The 19,714-nt window shown below is 37.5% G+C and overlaps 1 protein-coding gene across 2 annotated transcripts; it reads left to right on the top strand.

Moving 5' to 3' along the window:
* Positions 1–1,911: 1,911 nt before the first annotated feature.
* On the top strand, positions 1,912–6,661 carry LOC117339548. 2 transcript variants are annotated; one of them, XM_033901226.1, is made up of 3 exons: positions 1,914–2,312; positions 4,981–5,178; positions 5,700–6,661. In XM_033901226.1, the coding sequence occupies exons 1-3, from the start codon at positions 1,943–1,945 to the stop codon at positions 6,320–6,322; spliced, it is 1,191 nt and encodes a 396-aa protein (XP_033757117.1). In that variant the 5' UTR covers positions 1,914–1,942; the 3' UTR covers positions 6,323–6,661. The 2 variants fall into 2 exon arrangements, with proteins under 2 accessions (XP_033757118.1, XP_033757117.1); XM_033901227.1 differs by lacking the exon at positions 4,981–5,178 and having other exon boundaries at positions 1,912–2,312.
* The last annotated feature ends 13,053 nt before the right edge of the window (positions 6,662–19,714 follow it).

The following is a 19,714-nucleotide window of genomic DNA, read 5'->3' as shown; positions in this document are numbered from 1 at the left end:
AAGAGTTTCATCAAACTTTAAACATAGGTCAAGTATGAGTATACTTCAGACATTGTTATGTTTCAGTGTTCCAAGGTCAAGGCCAAGGTCACACTTGCTCTATATAGAAAATCATCAACTAATACAATTTTAAAAAACACTTAGCACCTTCATTCTTTCATGGATTTTGGCCGAACTTTGTGTGCAAAGGTCACATGGCAGCCGAGGCGTTTATGTCTTACAGACATTTTCTAGTTCAACTTTTTAAGATACCATTGTAGTTATTTTTTAACCCCCAATATCCACATCTACTGTCAGTGCTACATGTACACAAACTTACATCATATATATTGTGGTTGTGATAGCACCACTCAGCCCATCAGGATCAGCTGAATCAACCTCACTCAATCATCACTATATTCACTACATGTATGTGTATCTTGATATTGACAGGCAGGCCTGGTAGAGAAATGGGATTTCTTTGCTATAAATGATATCAATAAATATCTTATACACTTTTGTTAGATAATTAAAGTTCAAAACGCAGTATCAATTTATTTTTTCCTGTTTTCTAGTCAGAATAAATCTGCATGACATGAAATTTAAACCAAACCGAAGGTACTAAGGTATAAAACAGGCAAAAAAATAAATAAATGAACAAATAGAATAAATAAATAAATAAAAACTTTGTGTTTTCATCAAAATAAGTAGAAGCTATATAGGCTATAAACAGTTTAGCAAGCCGTTTGGGGTTTTACCGTATTTGAATTAGAGATATCTCTATCTAATGTCTGTATTTGAATCAAAGATAACCGTTGGTGAGCTGCAATAATAATACGAAATAAATCAAATGAAAAAACAACGAACAGTGTCCAAAAACATAGCTAAACCGCAAAACCTAACCGCACATATTTCACTATATTAGAACAGTCAGTTTATGATTCGGAATGTTTCTCTGGAACGTCCGTAGATTGAGACAGCTGCATATAACACACAAACACATACATCATTAACACGGCTCTTCTAAGTCAATCGTCTCCCTAGAGCTACGTGAAACGACAGTCTCCTATTTTCGGATTCCCACAGGGTTGATTCTGTGGTTATTCTGCTCCACCGGAAGTACACAACCACGGCCTTGACCTTCTAACGTGGAACGGAAGTGGAACATCCTATTGTCAGGATTTCTGGTTTCTCCTGGACCGGACTCGTACCGCCAGCTCCGTTAGAGTCTAGCCTTTTAGCTTGTTTGCCCTGGTCTTCAAACGTTGGGCGCCATTTGTAACCGTTGGTGAGGAATTCAAGGAAACACCAGGTTCAGTATATTGGTTCTTTATTATGCATAAAGACCTACAAAACATATAACATGGACGTAGTACATTGACCGGAACAATTACAATATATTTAAGCGACAATAGTACACAACGCGACCACGGTTACAATTATGCAATAGAAATTTACATTTATATAAAATATACATGAAGACAGACTTACCAGGGCTAGCTACAATGTTGTCCGATCTGTCCAATGGCATGATGGAGAATGAACAGGGAGCGGGGAACAGGAATGATATGTGCAGGGAATAGGACGAAAAGTCCGTGCAACACTCTCATCCAATCGAACCTCTCTCATACGATGACGTTTGAGAAGAGTCCTTGCACGCACGGGACATACATGTAGTTGACACATGCATGTCCCGAGCGCCCAAGGGCTACATAGAGTAACGTTAGTATTTAAAAACATATATCTGAATTAAACATATAAATATCTGCATTTATAAAAATTCCCATGGCACTGTACACTGCTACATTAGTCTCTTCAGACTACTTTCGATTTCTATTTTTAACCGACCAATAAGCATAAACGATACAAGTATCGGAAAAAAACAGGCTACTTTCGATTTCAATTCAACTGACCAATGAGCTTCGGCAATAAATGTTGTTGTTCAACAAGAGAAGGAGACGAGATGGCGGGTACCGCATCAGATATCCCGATCAAAAGACGTCGTATGGATGACACTGACTCAATATTTACAGACTTTCCGGGAAACATTAAAAGGCAACTTGCAATAAAACTTCACGACTTATGCGACACTCATGGCCCTGCTTTGGAATCACTGAAATTTAACAATTGCAATGCATCGGATGACAATGGTGGAATCGCATTTTCTGATGCATACTGCAGTGTAACACCTATGAAAAATAAACTTTTCTTTGGGGCGATATTCGTGGATGGTTTGATTATGATTTCAAAATTCTTAGAACAAGGAACTGTTCCAGGTAGCAAATCAGAAAGACATGTTCTTGCTAAATTATTGGACTACATTGTTGACATCGGTAAGTATAATCAACGAAACAAGGAAAATCATGACGGAACATTTGTTACTAATAAGTAACAGTCATCAATAAAATTACTGATCACATCTTAATGTACAGTTTAATGATGATAGATAAATAAAAAGTACGTGATGCCCAAGATGTGAGTGAAATGATAAGTGTAAAATACATTACAGTTCTCTTATAGAGGGTCAATTAAAGTAGAACTACCAAACTGCGGCAAAACTTAAAGAAAAGTGTGGTAGGTTTTGATATTGTACATATAGTGATATGGTCGCCTTCTAGCTTCGTGCTAGGGGGAATTTCCCTAGCTTTAGCTCAGTCGGTAGAGCGGCTGGTTTGATCCCCGGTGGAGGCACACTACTCTCTTTCCTGTTACATTTGGTGCTGCGACCACTCCAAGTGTAAGCTATAGGAGATTGAGATGCTTCGTTTGAGATAGACCTGGGTTGTGTGTTCAGGGGCGAACACATTTGAAAGGTGGGGAGTAGTGTGGCAGATTTTAATTGTACATTTAAGCATTGAACGGCTTTCAGTTGGCATTCATAGTCAATATGAATGCCAACTGGACAGAGGCAAATTGCATGAAGCGCTAGTGCGCTAGTGCGCTTCATGCAATTTGCCTCTGTCCAGTTGGCATTCATATTGACTATGAATGCCAACTGAAAGCCGTTCAATTCTTATATTTACCATCTGCGATTTTTTATTTGTCATGCGATTTTTGTTTTGAAATTTTCAAATTCAAATTTCCCGCGCTTACCAGTAGCAGAGATCACTTCCTGTTGGCGGTTCATAGGCTGGTGAACACGCAACTGAATTGGTAGGGTTATATAGTGGCAGTGCCATACAATGGTAAATATAGTGATATGGTCGCCGTCTAGCTTCGCGCTAGGGGGGATTTCCCTTTAGCTCAGTCGGTAGAGCGGCAAGCCTGTAAGCCGACGGTCGCTGGTTCGATCCCTGGTGGAGGCACACTACTCTCTTTCCCATTACAAAAGCAAAAGTAAAATGCAATGTGATGTCCCGTACTGTATGTCCAGTGGTCAAATTTATATCATACTTGCATACATGGTGTACATCACACAAATTCAATCTTTGGATACTCACGAACATCGCATACAAAACGTACAAAAGAACAATTACCTAACTCACGTATGATATGATGCCAAAATCACACAACTACATTATATAAGCACCCAACACATATCAGGCCAACAAACACATGCACACAAAAATTGGAGTGTACTCTTAAATAAACTGGGAAGCAGTTGATGATTAAGAGTAAACTTTGTTTTTTTTGTGTTATAGCTCCATAAGAAAAAGTATTTTCAAGTTAATCTTTATAACTTAATATATTGTACATCGTACACAATCCCTGTGAAATACACTTATATTGATAAGCTCTTCTCTTACAAATTATTACGTCGCTGTATTAACCAGTCCAAATTGACATTTCTTTTTGCATTATGGGCTGATAACAAAAAAAAATTAAGCCAATGAAAATGCTTGTTACAAGCAAGGCTAGATTATATAATACAATGAGTAATCTTAGTTTTAGTTGACACATGAGACCATCCACTAAAATGCATAGGTGACTGGGTGGGTGTCAAATGCAATTGCCAAACGTAATAAGATACAAAAAAAGCGACCAGACAGGAACTCGAACCTGGGACCTCCAAACTCACATGTCTACATTAAATGCTCTAACCAATTAAGCAAACTAGCCTGAAATACATACAATAATACTGTACATATCAGTCATATTCTAATCAACTTCTGCTGCACTAGCTTTGTTTGTCCCTTCCTGCTGTACATTAAACTGTCTCACTTGAGTTGCCCTTTGGCCAAAAATCCATAATCACCAAGTCCTGCTGAAGTCTCCTTAATCAAAATCAGAATAAATCTACCTTCCAAATAACACAGCCCTAAAATCTCCAGATTTCCAAAAAACAAAAACACATAAAAATATATACAATGTAGCTTATTATCTTCTAGAAAATATAATACAAATGCCTCCAATGCAAGTAATGACAGAATGAATGATTCCCCTTAAGATCAATTACCATACCTATTTGTATTTAATTGTAATTCGTGTAAATCAATATTGAAATGTAAGTTACATAACAACTGTAACCAACTTGAAAAAGAGCTTAGTAGCTGCCTAACAGTCCAAATATCTAGGCCACAATATATGTGTACAATGGATGTTTGTATTAGGGGCCTCGGTGGCCGAGTGGTTAAGGCGTCCCGACACTTTAACACTAGCCCTCCACCTCTGGGTTGCGAGTTCGAAACCTACGTGGGGCACTTGCCAGGTTCTGACCGTAGGCCGGTTGTTTTTCTCCCGGGTACTCCGGCTTTCCTCCACCTCCAAAACCTGGCACGTCCTTAAATGACCCTGGCTGTTAACAGGACGTTAAACAAAAACAAACCAAAAACAATCCAAAGTTTGTATTCAATTGTTTATTGCAGTTAATGTTTGCACTTAATTATAATATCTGTCCATATTTTTCATTATTTCGCAATTATGTGCACCTATTTAACCTATGAAAAATTTATTACTATGGTTTTCAAATTTGTGGTATTTTAATGGACAGCTGTCAAAGTAATAGGAAACTGAAACTGATCAGGACCCTGGCCTGATTTCATTCAAACATGAATATTTCAGAAACGCAAGCTGCTCTACTGAGTTTGGAACACCTTGGAGAGACAGAGCTTACCATTGTGCTAGCAAATCATTTGTTTGGAAAATTAGCAACATCTACAAAGTATGTCATTGACAAGTATTGTACTGGGAATAAACTCAAGAAATGTCCCTGTTCCTTGGATTGTGATTTATCTGGCACATATGGAGATACAAGTATAGGTAATGATAAACAATAATTACATCTTTATTACTATAAACATGTTATGTATAATTAATGGTTTATTATATCATATTATTGTGCTGAAGGGAGTTTATATAGCTGTCAAGTCAGTTCAAGTTTATGTACTTGGTTGATATGGAAGCACATGCAGTGTAATTGATATGGAATATGTGTTGTAAAGCATTCTTAGAGCCAAAGTGAGATGGAGCACAAAATGAAGAAATGTTCTTTGGCTCCTGTATATTGCTTGTAACTAACATTGCTTGGCATGACTGCACTCACCACAAACATGCATACCGCACGCACGGGAGGCCGTCCTTAAATGACCTTAGCTGTTAATAGGGCGTTAAACAAAATAAACCAAACCAAACCAAACTGCTCAAATATCCAAGTGAATGATATCTTATACATGCCCTTTAGGCCTCTTGTCATTGTTTAGCGTTAAGAACTTGAAATTAAGAACTTGAAATTATATGTATATGTATATGAAATAAGAATTAAAAACTAAACTTATTTACAGGAAATGAGGAGGTGTGGCATGGACGATTAGATATCATTGTCAACCAAGATATAGGTGTTAGCGCTGTGGAATGCGACAACACTGAGAGTCTAGGAGGGAAAACATCAGCGGAAGTATCAACAGGTCTGGAAAGAAATCAGCAAATAATTGCTCAGACTGTAGTTTTTTCATTTCTTCAGAAACAGAATCAGCCACTGAGTAAGCATTTTCTGTTTCCATGTTTCGGCATAGAAGGAACAAGTTTGGTTATTTACTTCTATGATTCAGAATATGACGTTCTCCTGCAAAGCTCTGTTATTCCTTTACTTGTGCCAGGCACCAGTAAATCACATCCAAAGGTCAATCTAACAGCAATATTAGTGTCATGGTTGGCTGTTAACTGCAAGTACTTGTCTAGCGGTTTGCAGGAAACATTGAAATATAAAGATGAAACAGCAGGGTTTTTTCTCCAAGCCAAAGACAAAATTAAGATTTATGAAAAAGAATTAAAATCTGGAGATGTTGGAGTGTTGGTACATTCAGTGTCCGAGGCTGAGGATTCCTATGAAGTCTCCCCACATGGTTTGAATGAGGCTAGACGTAGACTTTACGAGGTTGTGTGGAGAAGAATGGAAGACAGTTGATGTGATGCCAGGGACAATTAAAGTTTAAATAAGATATTAAGAGTCAATGAGGTGATCATTCAGTGGTGATGTTTTGACACTGCCTTCAGTAAAGATAAGAATGAACAATTTCCTTTATCATGGTTAGGTGGGCATGAAGCAAGGAAATGTAATCCTGAAATTGCTGAATTTAGATTCGGCAGAGAATGATAACGAGACAAAAAAGTTTTTAGAGAATTATTTTGGTGAATAATGTATGCTTTTTTCAAAAAAGGATTGAATTAGTTACCAGGTGTTAATAGTTAATTACAATTGTTGTGTATTATACAGGTGTGCTCAGAATAAAGTCTGTACCCCTGATTTGTTTTGTATTGGTTTGAATTTAGCACACAGCACTTCCAATACAGGGAAGCAATTTTAGCACACAGCACTTCCAATACAGGGAAGCAATTTTAGCACACAGCACTTCCAATACAGGGAAGCAATTTTAGCACACAGTACTTCCAATACAGGGTAGCAATTTTAGCGCACAGCACTTCCAATACAGGGAAGAAATATTTAGCACACTACACTTTCAATACAGGGAAGCAATTTTAGCATATACACAGCACTTCCAATACAGGGAAGCAAATTTAGTACACTGTACTTCCAATACAGGGTTGCAATTTTAGTACACCGCACTTCCAATACAGGGAAGCAATTTTAGCACACAGTACTTCCAATACAGGGAAGCAATTTTAGCACACATCACTTCCAATACAGGGAAGCAATTTTAGCACACAGCACTTCCATTACAGGGAAGCAAAGACGGATGATAAAGAAAGAAAGCTAAATCTAGGTGTTAGTACAAATGTAGACAGGACTTTTGAGAAGAAGTCTCTGTCAGAATACCCAGGGTTATGGGCCACACACTGTGGTACAATACACTGTCTCTTGTCCTGATGGTCTATACATCAGCTTTTCTTTAAACTTTGTCTTGAAAACTGACTTAGGCTTCTGATATTTGGCTGTCAGGTACAGAGATAGATAGCCCAAGTTTCCACTGGTTCTGACACCAGACTTGGACATTCTGACAGATAAATGTCTGGTGTGCATTAAGAAGTCGGGAGAGGATATGGCTTTCCATTTGTACAAATGTTTACCTGTTTATTAGCACTCAAGTGACTTCATTTTAAAACAGATTTTGATATAAGTTCATATAATGGTCAAGTTCGTATTTCAGGTGAAGGTGAGTGCTCAGGTGAAGGCTTTAGTTACTTTTTATAGAAAATGTTTGCCAAATCTCTAGTGACTTCATTCAAATTGCCTTTGGCTTTGTCCATTTATCTGTAAATAATTCTTGTTAACACTATTACTCATAGAGTACTGTATGGAACTTTCTCAAATGGTATATGTAGATTTCCCATGGTCCTTAAATGTGCATATTGAATTTTGAGACTGATCGAAAACAAAATGGCCGAGAAGAGGCCATTTTGAATTTTGACAGGTTGAAGTTTGTTGCCACTGTTTCTCGGAAAGTACTGAATTGAATTTTCTATAAATTTAATATGTAGATTCCCCATGGTCACTACATGTAGTTGTGTTTATTGAATTTTGAGTGATCTGAAACAAAATGGCATGAGAAATAGTCATTTTGAATTTGGACAGGTTAAAGTTTGTCATCGCTAGTTGTCAGAAAATTCCTTATACATGTAGATCATTTTCAATTTTTAGCCCACCATCATCAGATGGTGGGCTATTCAAATCGCCCTGCGTCCGTGGTCCGTCGTCCGTCCGTCCGTCCGTCCGTCCCTCCGTCCGTAAACAATTCTTGTTATCGCTATTTCTCAGAAAGTACTGAAAGAATCTTTCTCAAATTTCATATGTAGGTTCCCCTTGGTGCCTAGTTATGCATATTGCATTTTGAGACCAATCGGAAAACAAAATGGCCGACAGGCAGCCATCGTGGATTTTGACAATTGAAGTTTGTTATCGCTATTTCTGAGAAAGTACTAAAAGGATCTTTCTCAAATTTCATATGTAGGTTCCCCTTGGTGCCTAGTTATGCATATTGCATTTTTAGACCAATCGGAAAACAAAATGGCCGACAGGCAGCCATCTTGGATTTTGACAATTGAAGTTTGTTATCTCTATTTTTGAGAAAGTACTGAAGGGATCTTTCTCAAATTTCATATGTAGGTTCCCCTTGGTGCCTAGTTATGCATATTGCGTTTTTAGACCAATCGGATAACAACATGGCCGACAGGCAGCCATCTTGGATTTTGACAATTGAAGTTTGTTATCGCTATTTTTGAGAAAGTACTGAAGGGATCTTTCTCAAATTTCATATGTAGGTTCCCCTTGGTGCCTAGTTATGCATATTGCATTTTGAGACCAATCGGCAAACAAAATGGCCGACAGGCAGCCATCTTGGATTTTGACAATTGAAGTTTGTTATCGCTATTTCTGAGAAAGTACTGAATGGATCTTTCTCAAATTTCATATGAAGGTTCCCCTTGGTGACTAGTTATGCATATTGCGTTTTGAAACCAATCTGAAAACAACATGGCCGACAGGCAGCCATCTTGGATTTTGACAATTGAAGTTTATTATCGCTATTTCTGAAAAAGTACTGAAGGGATCTTTCTCAAATTTCATATGGAGGTTCCCCTTAATGCCTCGTTATGCTTATTGCATTTTGAGATCAATTGGAAAACAATATGGCCGACAGACCGCCATCTTGGATTTTGACAATTGAAGTTTGTTATCTCTATTTCTCAAAGTACTGAATGGATCTTTCTCAAATTTCATAAGTAGGTTCCCCTTGGTCACTTGCATTGCATTTTTGGACCAGTCTGTCCGGAAAACAACCTGGCAAACAAACAGCCATTATCGTTAAATCTCAAATTTCTTATATAGCTAGGATTCCCTTGTTTGAAAAGTACTGGAGGGATGTCTAAATTTGCACAGATTAGTAAAATGAAGGGAAAAGTAGAGAAAAGATCAATCTGACATGGAACCTATGAAGATCATTCAATGGTGGGCGCCAAGATCCCTCTGGGATCTCTTGTCATCTGTAGGTTTCCCTTGGTTCATAGCTGTGCATGTTCCATTTTGAGACTGCGTGGAAAACACGATGGACATCAGGAGAATATTTTGAATTGTAACAGGTTGAAGTTTACTACCACAACTTCTTAGGAACTATTTAATCAATCTTTTCAAATTACATAATTATGAAGGTTCCCCTGGGTCTCTAGTTATGCATATTGAGTTTTTAGTTGGAAAACAAAATTGCCGACAGGCAGCCATTTAAAATGTTGACAGATTGAGTCTGTTTCAGCGTTTTCTCGGAAAGTGTTTAATGAATCTTTTTCATAAGTAATAGGGTTCCCCTTGGTCCCTAGTGCATATTGATTTTAGAGGGTGACACCCTTATATTCCGAATGACCGTCAGTCCGAAGGCTCAATAGTCCAAAGGCCCGAAAATAGATTAACATCAATTGCAATGCATGTTGTATGGTAATGTTGATAAATAGATTTATGTCAACATTACTGTTTAAATTACTGAAATTGTTACTTAAATTATCTTTTTGACACAAACGTAAGTTTGAGTCTATGTCAGCGCTTTTGAGGTGTAGCTGACAAAATCTACGATGCCCTCTGGCGGATACTGCCTTGGCCAATCTAACCGTTGCTTTACAGTAACTCCGTAATGATATGCAGTAAATATTTGTAAATATCGTAAATATTCACGATAAAAAATGACGTATAGTAAAGTTCAGCTATAAAAAAATCACCTTTTGTTTTGTTGACACAAACGTAGACACAAACGTAAGTTTGAGTCTATGTCAGCGCTTTTGAGGCCTCTGGCGGATACTGCTGTTGGCCAATCTAAACGTTGCTTTACAGTAACTCCGTAATGTTATGCAGTAAATATTTGTTTAACTTCACGATAAAAAATGACATACAGTGAAGTTCAGCTATTAAAAAAAATCACCTTTTGCTTTGTTGTATTTTAGAAGCTGACAGGGCAATGTGGGTTTTTTTTGGCATTTTCGTTCGCTCTGACACAACTTCCACTGCCACTTCACAATCATATTCTATCGCAAAAAAAAAATAGTCCCGTGACTTACGGAGTCAAATGCAACACTGCAGTTTCGTTAGATATATGACAAAACAACAGAACCTCACAAATAGATAGTTTTAAAAGTATTTAATTAAGTATGTTCTGTCGATGATACGTAAGAATATTTTTCCGCGTTGAACGCATTAGATTTCACGCGGAATGATACAATCGACTTTTCGCTGGCGCCATATTGTTGCTTACCTGTGACCCGGAAGAAAAATCTACTAACATCACGCTGAATTTTCATCATCGACATCTATGTTTCTGTTTTTCTTTGGTGGCATGTTACTGAATGGGTTATAATATTGATAAAGTTTCGTCGGAATATCGTTGTTATTTTGTACATTGAAAATCACTCATCCAGCATCCGATTTCGTCCGCCATCTTTCAGTAATGTAAACAATAATAAAAGCAAGAGTAGGTGATCAAACCCAACTTTGACTGTCATTTTCTCACTGAAATATTAACTTGCATGTGATTGATGTAGTCTGCAGATGGTTAGATTATATAGATGTTTTTTTACGAAAGAAAAAAAGTTGTCTATTCATCATGACAATATCACAACAACGGCAGTCGAGTACCATACGCATGTTTGCAAATAAAAAGTTAAATTCTCACTGAATAGGGTTTCGAAATGTCAAATGGACTTGTGAATATTAATATTGACTTCGGATCTATTGATTATATCCTACGTAATGCACATGAAGTTTTTCGTTTACAGAACGCGTACCGCATTAACGTGGCTGTCTGCATGCAGATGTAGACGTCACTGAAAATTTCATCTCTAATTATAGCAGAGACATATATACATCTGTATATATGTCTCTGATTATAGCGACTGATTCTTTTTTTTTCTAATATTCGTGATGGTTTAAAAAAAAAATAGAAAATGATCTATCATTATCATTTGAAATATTACATAACAGTCGAAGCATATTATGAAAAAGAAAGGGGTCTACGATGTACATCTACATAGACCTTTATCATGTTTGGTGGAGTTTTGAACGCTTCAGGGACGGTTAAAGGGCAGTAACTCTTTAGAAAACACCATTTTTCATGGAAATGTACTGATTGCTAAATTTAACCAGAGATATTTAAAGGCAGTGGAAATGTTATATTCCTACATCTGCGTTTTTTTCTGTCTTAAATCATTTCAGCTTCTGAATTAAATTAACCTTTAAACTAATGCACAGTAAAGTATTGATAAATCAATGCAAATAATTTATTATAACTTAGATTTATTATTATTATTTAATCTTTTTTTCTTTACAACACTAGTACATATTATTTGAGAAGAACAGCAAAAATAACTAAGTTCATTATTCTTCTAAACAACAAAAATGTGTAAAACATATATCCTATTGTGAAATAACTTGGCATGACTAAAGATAATAGTATTGTCTTGATGGCTGTTACATACTATATCATAGGTTGAGTTAAATAATTATTTTCTTCTTATCAATTATGGTCAATGGTGAAAACACATTTTTTTTCATTTAAATTGTTAAGTCGGTTTACTGTTCAAATTCAGATTAATTTAATTAAAGCAACTATTGATAATGTATATATGTGTTAACTTTTCTGACAAAGTCTTCAAGTAACCTGATTATATTTGACAGAGAATCAAAATAAGTAATTTTGTTGTTAAGAATAGTGGGCTTAGCCATTTACAACTGTTTAGATTCTACTTAATAAGGTTTGATTTTTAACATTTTGGCAAATTTATCTTATCAATATCCAATTTAGTTTAAAAGATAAGCAGTACTTCCATTTTTATGGAAATAAAAATTACTTCAGTGTTCTAATAATTTAAACACATGAACAATTGAAAGAAATATATTTGTATGAAAAGCATTTATAATGGACTTTGAAGAATGCTACTACATGTACAGTTCATCCAGTTTGGGCATTCGAACTACATTTTCATCTGACAGATGCTGCAGATTAAAAAAAAAACTGATTTTGAAATCGATGATATCAATACATATAGCTACATTCACATCTCACTAACATTAATTAACATGATATATACCATACACATATATATGTATCATGCAGTTACAGTTATGTATATGGTACATATACTATTGCGGAGAATATTTGATGCAATGTACATAAGTGAAAAACAAAATTCCACTTCAAATTGATTTGAACTGTACATGTGAATGAATGTGTTTTTGTTGTATAGATTATTTGTAGCTACACAGTATGGAGTGTAAACATATAACGTAGAGTGCTATATGAAAATCATGTTCACTCTAATGAGCGATTAAGAAACTGTCTCAAGTCTGAGCTGATATGAGCATGTAATTCTAAGTTTTGAATATAGTGCTTAGTTTAATGTGCCTGTCGTGATGGTATACCCTGCCCTGTCTACATCTGCATTCTACGCCTCTAGAGTCTGTTTATCAGACCCAGGTGTTTTTAACCCACCATCATCAGATAGTGGGCTATTCAAATCGCCCTGCGTCCGTGGTCCATCCGTCCCTCCATCCGTAAACAATTCTTGTTATCGCTATTTCTCAAAGTATTGAAGGGATCTAAAATTTCATATATAAGTTTCTCTTGGTTTCTAGTTATGCATATTGCATTTTGAGACCAATCGGAAAACAATATGGCCGACAGGCAGCCATCTTAGGTTTTGACAATTGAAGATTGTTATTGCTATTTCTCAGAAAGCACTGAATTGATCTTTCTCAAATTTCATATGTAGGTTCCTCTTGGTGCTAACATGAGTTATGCATATTGCATTTTGATACCAATCGGAAAACAATAAGGCCGACAGGCAGCCATCTTGGATTTTGTCAATTGAAGTTTGTTATCACTATTTCTCAGAAAGTATTGACGGGATCTTTTTCAAATTTCATAAGTAGGTTCCCCTCGGTGCCTAGTTATGCATATTGCATTTTGAGACTAATCGGAAAACAACATGGCCGACAGGCAGCCATCTTGGATTTGGACAATTGAAGTTTGTTATCGCTATTTTACAGAAGGTACTGAAGGGATAGAACAATCTGCCACAAAATATCATTCAAAACCTTGACATAACATCATTCAAACCAGGGCTCACACACACGATAAAATCCTAAAACAATCACACAAGTGTTTTTAACCTGAGCTCTCTCTTATCTAAAAGCTGGTAGCTAGATGGGGCGCTACATCAAATGTATAAATATCTTTTCAATGGCTAATGATAATGATAATTTGTGAAGCGCTTATAGGCATGGGATCCTCAAAAGTTTGAAAAGAAAGGCCTCATTAATTTTACAGGTAATCTAGGACCTTCATATTACATCTACAACTACGTATACATTAACCCATTGAAGATGTCAAATAAGATTACCTGAGTACCTATTCTGACAATTAGCTGCCAAGACGCACTTGCAATCAAAAGTAGATATGAATTTCTTTTCTTGCCAATATTTTGTCCTAGTCAGGTATTGGTGATGTTCCATACAAAGTTGACCATGTCCCCACTAAACAAAAGCAGTTAAAATAATTTGTTTTCGTTTGTGTCTTCAGTACTTTAAGTACTTTGATTTTCTTCTAAATGTTCTTTTCAAAAATCAGTAATTAGTTAATTACAGATTCAATGTCAAATGCTTCAGAGGAAACTTTCAAAAATAAAAGGCTTGGCGCGAAAAAAATTCAACAGAAATGGCGCGATCAAAAGAGAAAAATCATGCGTGGCATGCGAAAACAGCCTAAGTTGCTGTCGCGTAAACACAAGAAGTAAAAAATGACGCACGTTATGAAAGGGAACCCATTCGTACATGTATATAGCCATTTATCCACGTGGCAATATAACCTATTTTCGGACTATCTGGCCTTCGGACTATAGGAAGTTAGTACTATAGGGCATGCGGAACATAAGGCGGTCACCTTTTAGACTGTTCAGAAAACAAAATGCCTTACAGGTGACAACAATTGAAGTTTGTTATCACCATTTCTCAGAAAGCTCTCCATGAATCAGTCTTAAATTTTTGTACGTTGGTTCACCTATGTATCTAAGTTGTGCGTATTGAATTTGGAGACTGATTGGAAAACAAAAAGGTTACTATCTTCTATTTTGACAGTTGTTTAATATCACTATTTCTTCAGAAATACGTTATCACTTCAACTTATATTATTGTGGTTTTGTCTTTCAGTTCCAAAATACATGTACTTATAAATCTATCGTGAAGTTTGTCGAATTGTTGAAATCGTAATTGAGGCGGAATCTGCCGTGATAATTTCCCGATTGGTCCATTGTTAAATAATCCATGTTTTGGAAACATTTACCGCCTGTGATTAGCGGCGTATCAGGGATACTCTAAGCGTACAGCTTGTTTCATAGAGAGGACGAATCGTATTATCAATTTACCTCCACGTCCAACACAACCAATCGGAACACCATAAGTAACTAGATTCGGTTTGACCAGCAACAGAACTCTCAAGCTCCAGATGCGAACAGACATAAAATGGATGGTGGTAGCTCACTCACAGAGATAGTTTGTTTGTTGGGTTTATCGCCAGGGTCATTTTGAGGCGGGGTCTCATTGAAGTAGTTGGTAACTACCTCACTGAACAACATACGCGAGGTCCGTCGTATGCCTTCCAGAGCAGATACAACTACGACAACAGATACTGGCCCGTTTCTCAACTTCCCGGGAAACACAAACGGACTCGATTAAGGAGCGTCTAACCACGCACCTCAGGACTTTATCTGAGATTACGAGGCCGGCGCTTTAACCGACTGAGCTATCGCGGCCCCCAACAGGGATAGAGCTCAGACAATGGCAAGTAAAGCTTAATAGGAAAATACACCATGGAGTTAGAAGGAAAAGTTCAATGAACTTGAACAGACCATTCAAATATCAAAGATATTGTGAACGACAGAAGAGAATAGAAGGGACCACATGTGGACTCCCCTGTATGAGACAAGAGAACGCTTCGTCCTCAGATGCTCTAACCTACATACGACGACCATAAACATAGGTAATGTGCAGTGACTTTACACTGCCTAAAGAAATGGTGGAGAACGAATTACTACTGCAGCTCATTATTGATGGTGGAGAACGAATTACTACTGCAGCTCATTATTGATGGTAGAGGACGAATTACTACTGCAGCTCATTATTGATGGTGGAGAACGAATTACTACTGCAGCTCATTATTGATGGTGTACAACGAATTACTACTGCAGCTCATTATTGATGGTTGAGGACGAATTACTCCTGCAGCTCATTATTGATGGTAGAGAACGAATTACTACTGCAGCTCATTATTGATGGTGGAGGACGAATTACTCCTGCAGCTCATTATTGATGGTGGAGGACGAATTACTACTGCAGCTCATTATTGATGGTAGAGGACGAATTACTACTGCAGCTCATTATTGATGGTAGAGAACGAATTATTACTGCAGCTTATTATTGATGGTGGAGGACGAATTACTACTGCAGCTCATTATTGATGGTAGAGAACGAAGTACTACTGCAGCTCATTATTGATGGTGGAGAACGAATTATTACTGTAGCTCTTTTGATGGTAGAGGACGAATTACTACTGTAGCTCATTATTGATGGTAGAGAACGAATTATTACTGTAGCTCATTATTGATGGTAGAGAACGAATTATTACTGTAGCTCATTATTGATGGTAGAGAACGAATTACTACTGCAGCTCATTATTGATGGTGGGGGACGAATTACTACTGCAGCTCATTATTGATGGTGAAGAACGAATTACTACTGCAGCTCATTATTGATGGTTGAGGACGAATTACTACTGCAGCTCATTATTGATGGTGGAGAACGAATTACTACTACAGCTCATTATTGATGGTAGAGAACGAATTACTACTGCAGCTCATTATTGATGGTGGGGGACGAATTACTACTGCAGCTCATTATTGATGGTGAAGAACGAATTACTACTGCAGCTCATTATTGATGGTTGAGGACGAATTACTACTGCAGCTCATTATTGATGGTGGATACGAATTACTACTGCAGCTCATTATTGATGGTGGGGGACGAATTACTACTGCAGCTCATTATTGATGGTGGGGGACGAATTACTACTGCAGCTCATTATTGATGTTATAGGACGAATTATTACTGCAGCTCATTATTGATGGTAGAGGACGAATTACTACTGCAGCTCATTATTGATGGTAGAGAACGAATTACTACTGCAGCTCATTATTGATGGTAGAGGACGAATTACTACTGCAGCTCATTATTGATGGTAGAGGACGAATTACTACTGCAGCTCATTATTGATGGTGGAGGACGAATTACTACTGCAGCTCATTATTGATGGTAGAGAACGAATTACTACTGCAGCTCATTATTGATGGTGGGGGACGAATTACTACTGCAGCTCATTATTGATGGTGAAGAACGAATTACTACTGCAGCTCATTATTGATGGTAGAGGACGAATTACTGCTGCAGCTCATTATTGATGGTGGGGGACGAATTACTACTGCAGCTCATTATTGATGGTGAAGAACGAATTACTACTGCAGCTCATTATTGATGGTAGAGGACGAATTACTACTGGAGCTCATTATTGATGGTGGAGAACGAATTAATACTGCAGCTCATTATTGATGGCGGAGGACGAACTACTACTGCAGCTCATTATTGATGGTAGAGAACGAATTACTGCTGCAGCTCATTATTGATGGTAGAGAACGAATTACTACTGCAGCTCATTATTGATGGTGGGGGACGAATTACTCCTGCAGCTCATTATTGATGGTGGGGGACGAATTACTACTGCAGCTTATTATTGATGGTGAAGAACGAATTACTACTGCAGCTCATTATTGATGGTAGAGGACGAATTACTACTGCAGCTCATTATTGATGGTGGAGGACGAATTGTTACTGTAGCTCATTATTGATGGTAGAGAACGAATTACTACTGCAGCTCATTATTGCTGGTAGAGGACGAATTACTACTGCAGCTCATTATTGATGGTGTACAACGAATTACTACTGCAGCTCATTATTGATGGTTGAGGACGAATTACTCCTGCAGCTCATTATTGATGGTAGAGAACGAATTACTACTGCAGCTCATTATTGATGGTGGAGGACGAATTACTCCTGCAGCTCATTATTGATGGTGGAGGACGAATTACTACTGCAGCTCATTATTGATGGTAGAGGACGAATTACTACTGCAGCTCATTATTGATGGTAGAGAACGAATTATTACTGCAGCTTATTATTGATGGTGGAGGACGAATTACTACTGCAGCTCATTATTGATGGTAGGGAACGAAGTACTACTGCAGCTCATTATTGATGGTGGAGAACGAATTATTACTGTAGCTCATTATTGATGGTAGAGGACGAATTACTACTGTAGCTCATTATTGATGGTAGAGAACGAATTATTACTGTAGCTCATTATTGATGGTAGAGAACGAATTACTACTGCAGCTCATTATTGATGGTGGGGGACGAATTACTACTGCAGCTCATTATTGATGGTGAAGAACGAATTACTACTGCAGCTCATTATTGATGGTTGAGGACGAATTACTACTGCAGCTCATTATTGATGGTGGAGAACGAATTACTACTACAGCTCATTATTGATGGTAGAGAACGAATTACTACTGCAGCTCATTATTGATGGTGGGGGACGAATTACTACTGCAGCTCATTATTGATGGTGAAGAACGAATTACTACTGCAGCTCATTATTGATGGTTGAGGACGAATTACTACTGCAGCTCATTATTGATGGTGGATACGAATTACTACTGCAGCTCATTATTGATGGTGGGGGACGAATTACTACTGCAGCTCATTATTGATGTTATAGGACGAATTATTACTGCAGCTCATTATTGATGGTAGAGGACGAATTACTACTGCAGCTCATTATTGATGGTAGAGAACGAATTACTACTGCAGCTCATTATTGATGGTAGAGAACGAATTACTACTGCAGCTCATTATTGATGGTGGAAGACGAATTACTACTGCAGCTCATTATTGATGGTAGGGAACGAATTACTACTGCAGCTCATTATTGATGGTGGGGGACGAATTACTACTGCAGCTCATTATTGATGGTGAAGAACGAATTACTACTGCAGCTCATTATTGATGGTAGAGGACGAATTACTACTGGAGCTCATTATTGATGGTGGAGAACGAATTAATACTGCAGCTCATTATTGATGGCGGAGGACGAACTACTACTGCAGCTCATTATTGATGGTAGAGAACGAATTACTGCTGCAGCTCATTATTGATGGTAGAGAACGAATTACTACTGCAGCTCATTATTGATGGTGGAGGACGAATTACTCCTGCAGCTCATTATTGATGGTGGAGGACGAATTACTACTGCAGCTCATTATTGATGGTAGAGGACGAATTACTACTGCAGCTCATTATTGATGGTAGAGAACGAATTACTGCTGCAGCTCATTATTGATGGTGAAGAACGAATTACTACTGCAGCTTATTATTGATGGTAGAGAACGAATTATTACTGCAGCTTATTATTGATGGTGGAGAACGAATTACTACTGCAGCTCATTATTGATGGTGAAGAACGAATTACTACTGCAGCTCATTATTGATGGTAGAGAACGAATTATTACTGCAGCTTATTATTGATGGTGGAGAACGAATTACTACTGCAGCTCATTATTGATGGTAGAGAACGAATTATTACTGCAGCTTATTATTGATGGTGGAGAACGAATTACTACTGCAGCTCATTATTGATGGTTGAGGACGAATTACTACTGCAGCTTATTATTGATGGTAGAGAACGAATTATTACTGCAGCTCATTATTGATGGTAGAGGACGAATTACTACTACAGCTCATTATTGATGGTGGAGAACGAATTACTACTGCAGCTCATTATTGATGGTAGAGGACGAATTACTACTGCAGCTCATTATTGATGGTGGGGGACGAATTACTACTGCAGCTCATTATTGATGGTGAAGAACGAATTACTACTGCAGCTCATTATTGATGGTTGAGGACGAATTACTACTGCAGCTCATTATTGATGGTGGAGAACGAATTACTACTACAGCTTATTATTGATGGTGGAGAACGAATTACTACTGTAGCTCATTATTGATGGTGGAGAACGAATTACTACTGCAGCTCATTATTGATGGTGGAGGACGAATTACTCCTGCAGCTCATTATTGATGGTGGAGAACGAATTACTACTACAGCTTATTATTGATAGTCGGTTGTTAATTGGCGAAGAATTAAAGTGCCTCGACAGATCAGTTTAACTCTCACTCTCACCGACTATGCTACTACTTT

Source organism: Pecten maximus, chromosome 12 (genome assembly GCF_902652985.1).
Source record: "Pecten maximus chromosome 12, xPecMax1.1, whole genome shotgun sequence".
NCBI classification, from domain to species: Eukaryota; Metazoa; Mollusca; class Bivalvia; order Pectinida; family Pectinidae; genus Pecten; species Pecten maximus.
This window is presented reverse-complemented; position numbering and strand designations above follow the sequence as displayed.

What these genes read in the sequence shown, in the direction of transcription:
- LOC117339548 (XM_033901226.1), top strand. Translation starts at nt 1,943, where the DNA reads ATGGCGGGTACCGCATCAGATATCCCGATCAAAAGACGTCGTATGGAT. An exon ending in GGACTACATTGTTGACATCG is followed by an intron (nt 2,313 to 4,980) that starts GTAAGTATAATC and finishes TGAATATTTCAG; the next exon opens with AAACGCAAGCTGCTCTACTG. An exon ending in ATATGGAGATACAAGTATAG is followed by an intron (nt 5,179 to 5,699) that starts GTAATGATAAAC and finishes ACTTATTTACAG; the next exon opens with GAAATGAGGAGGTGTGGCAT.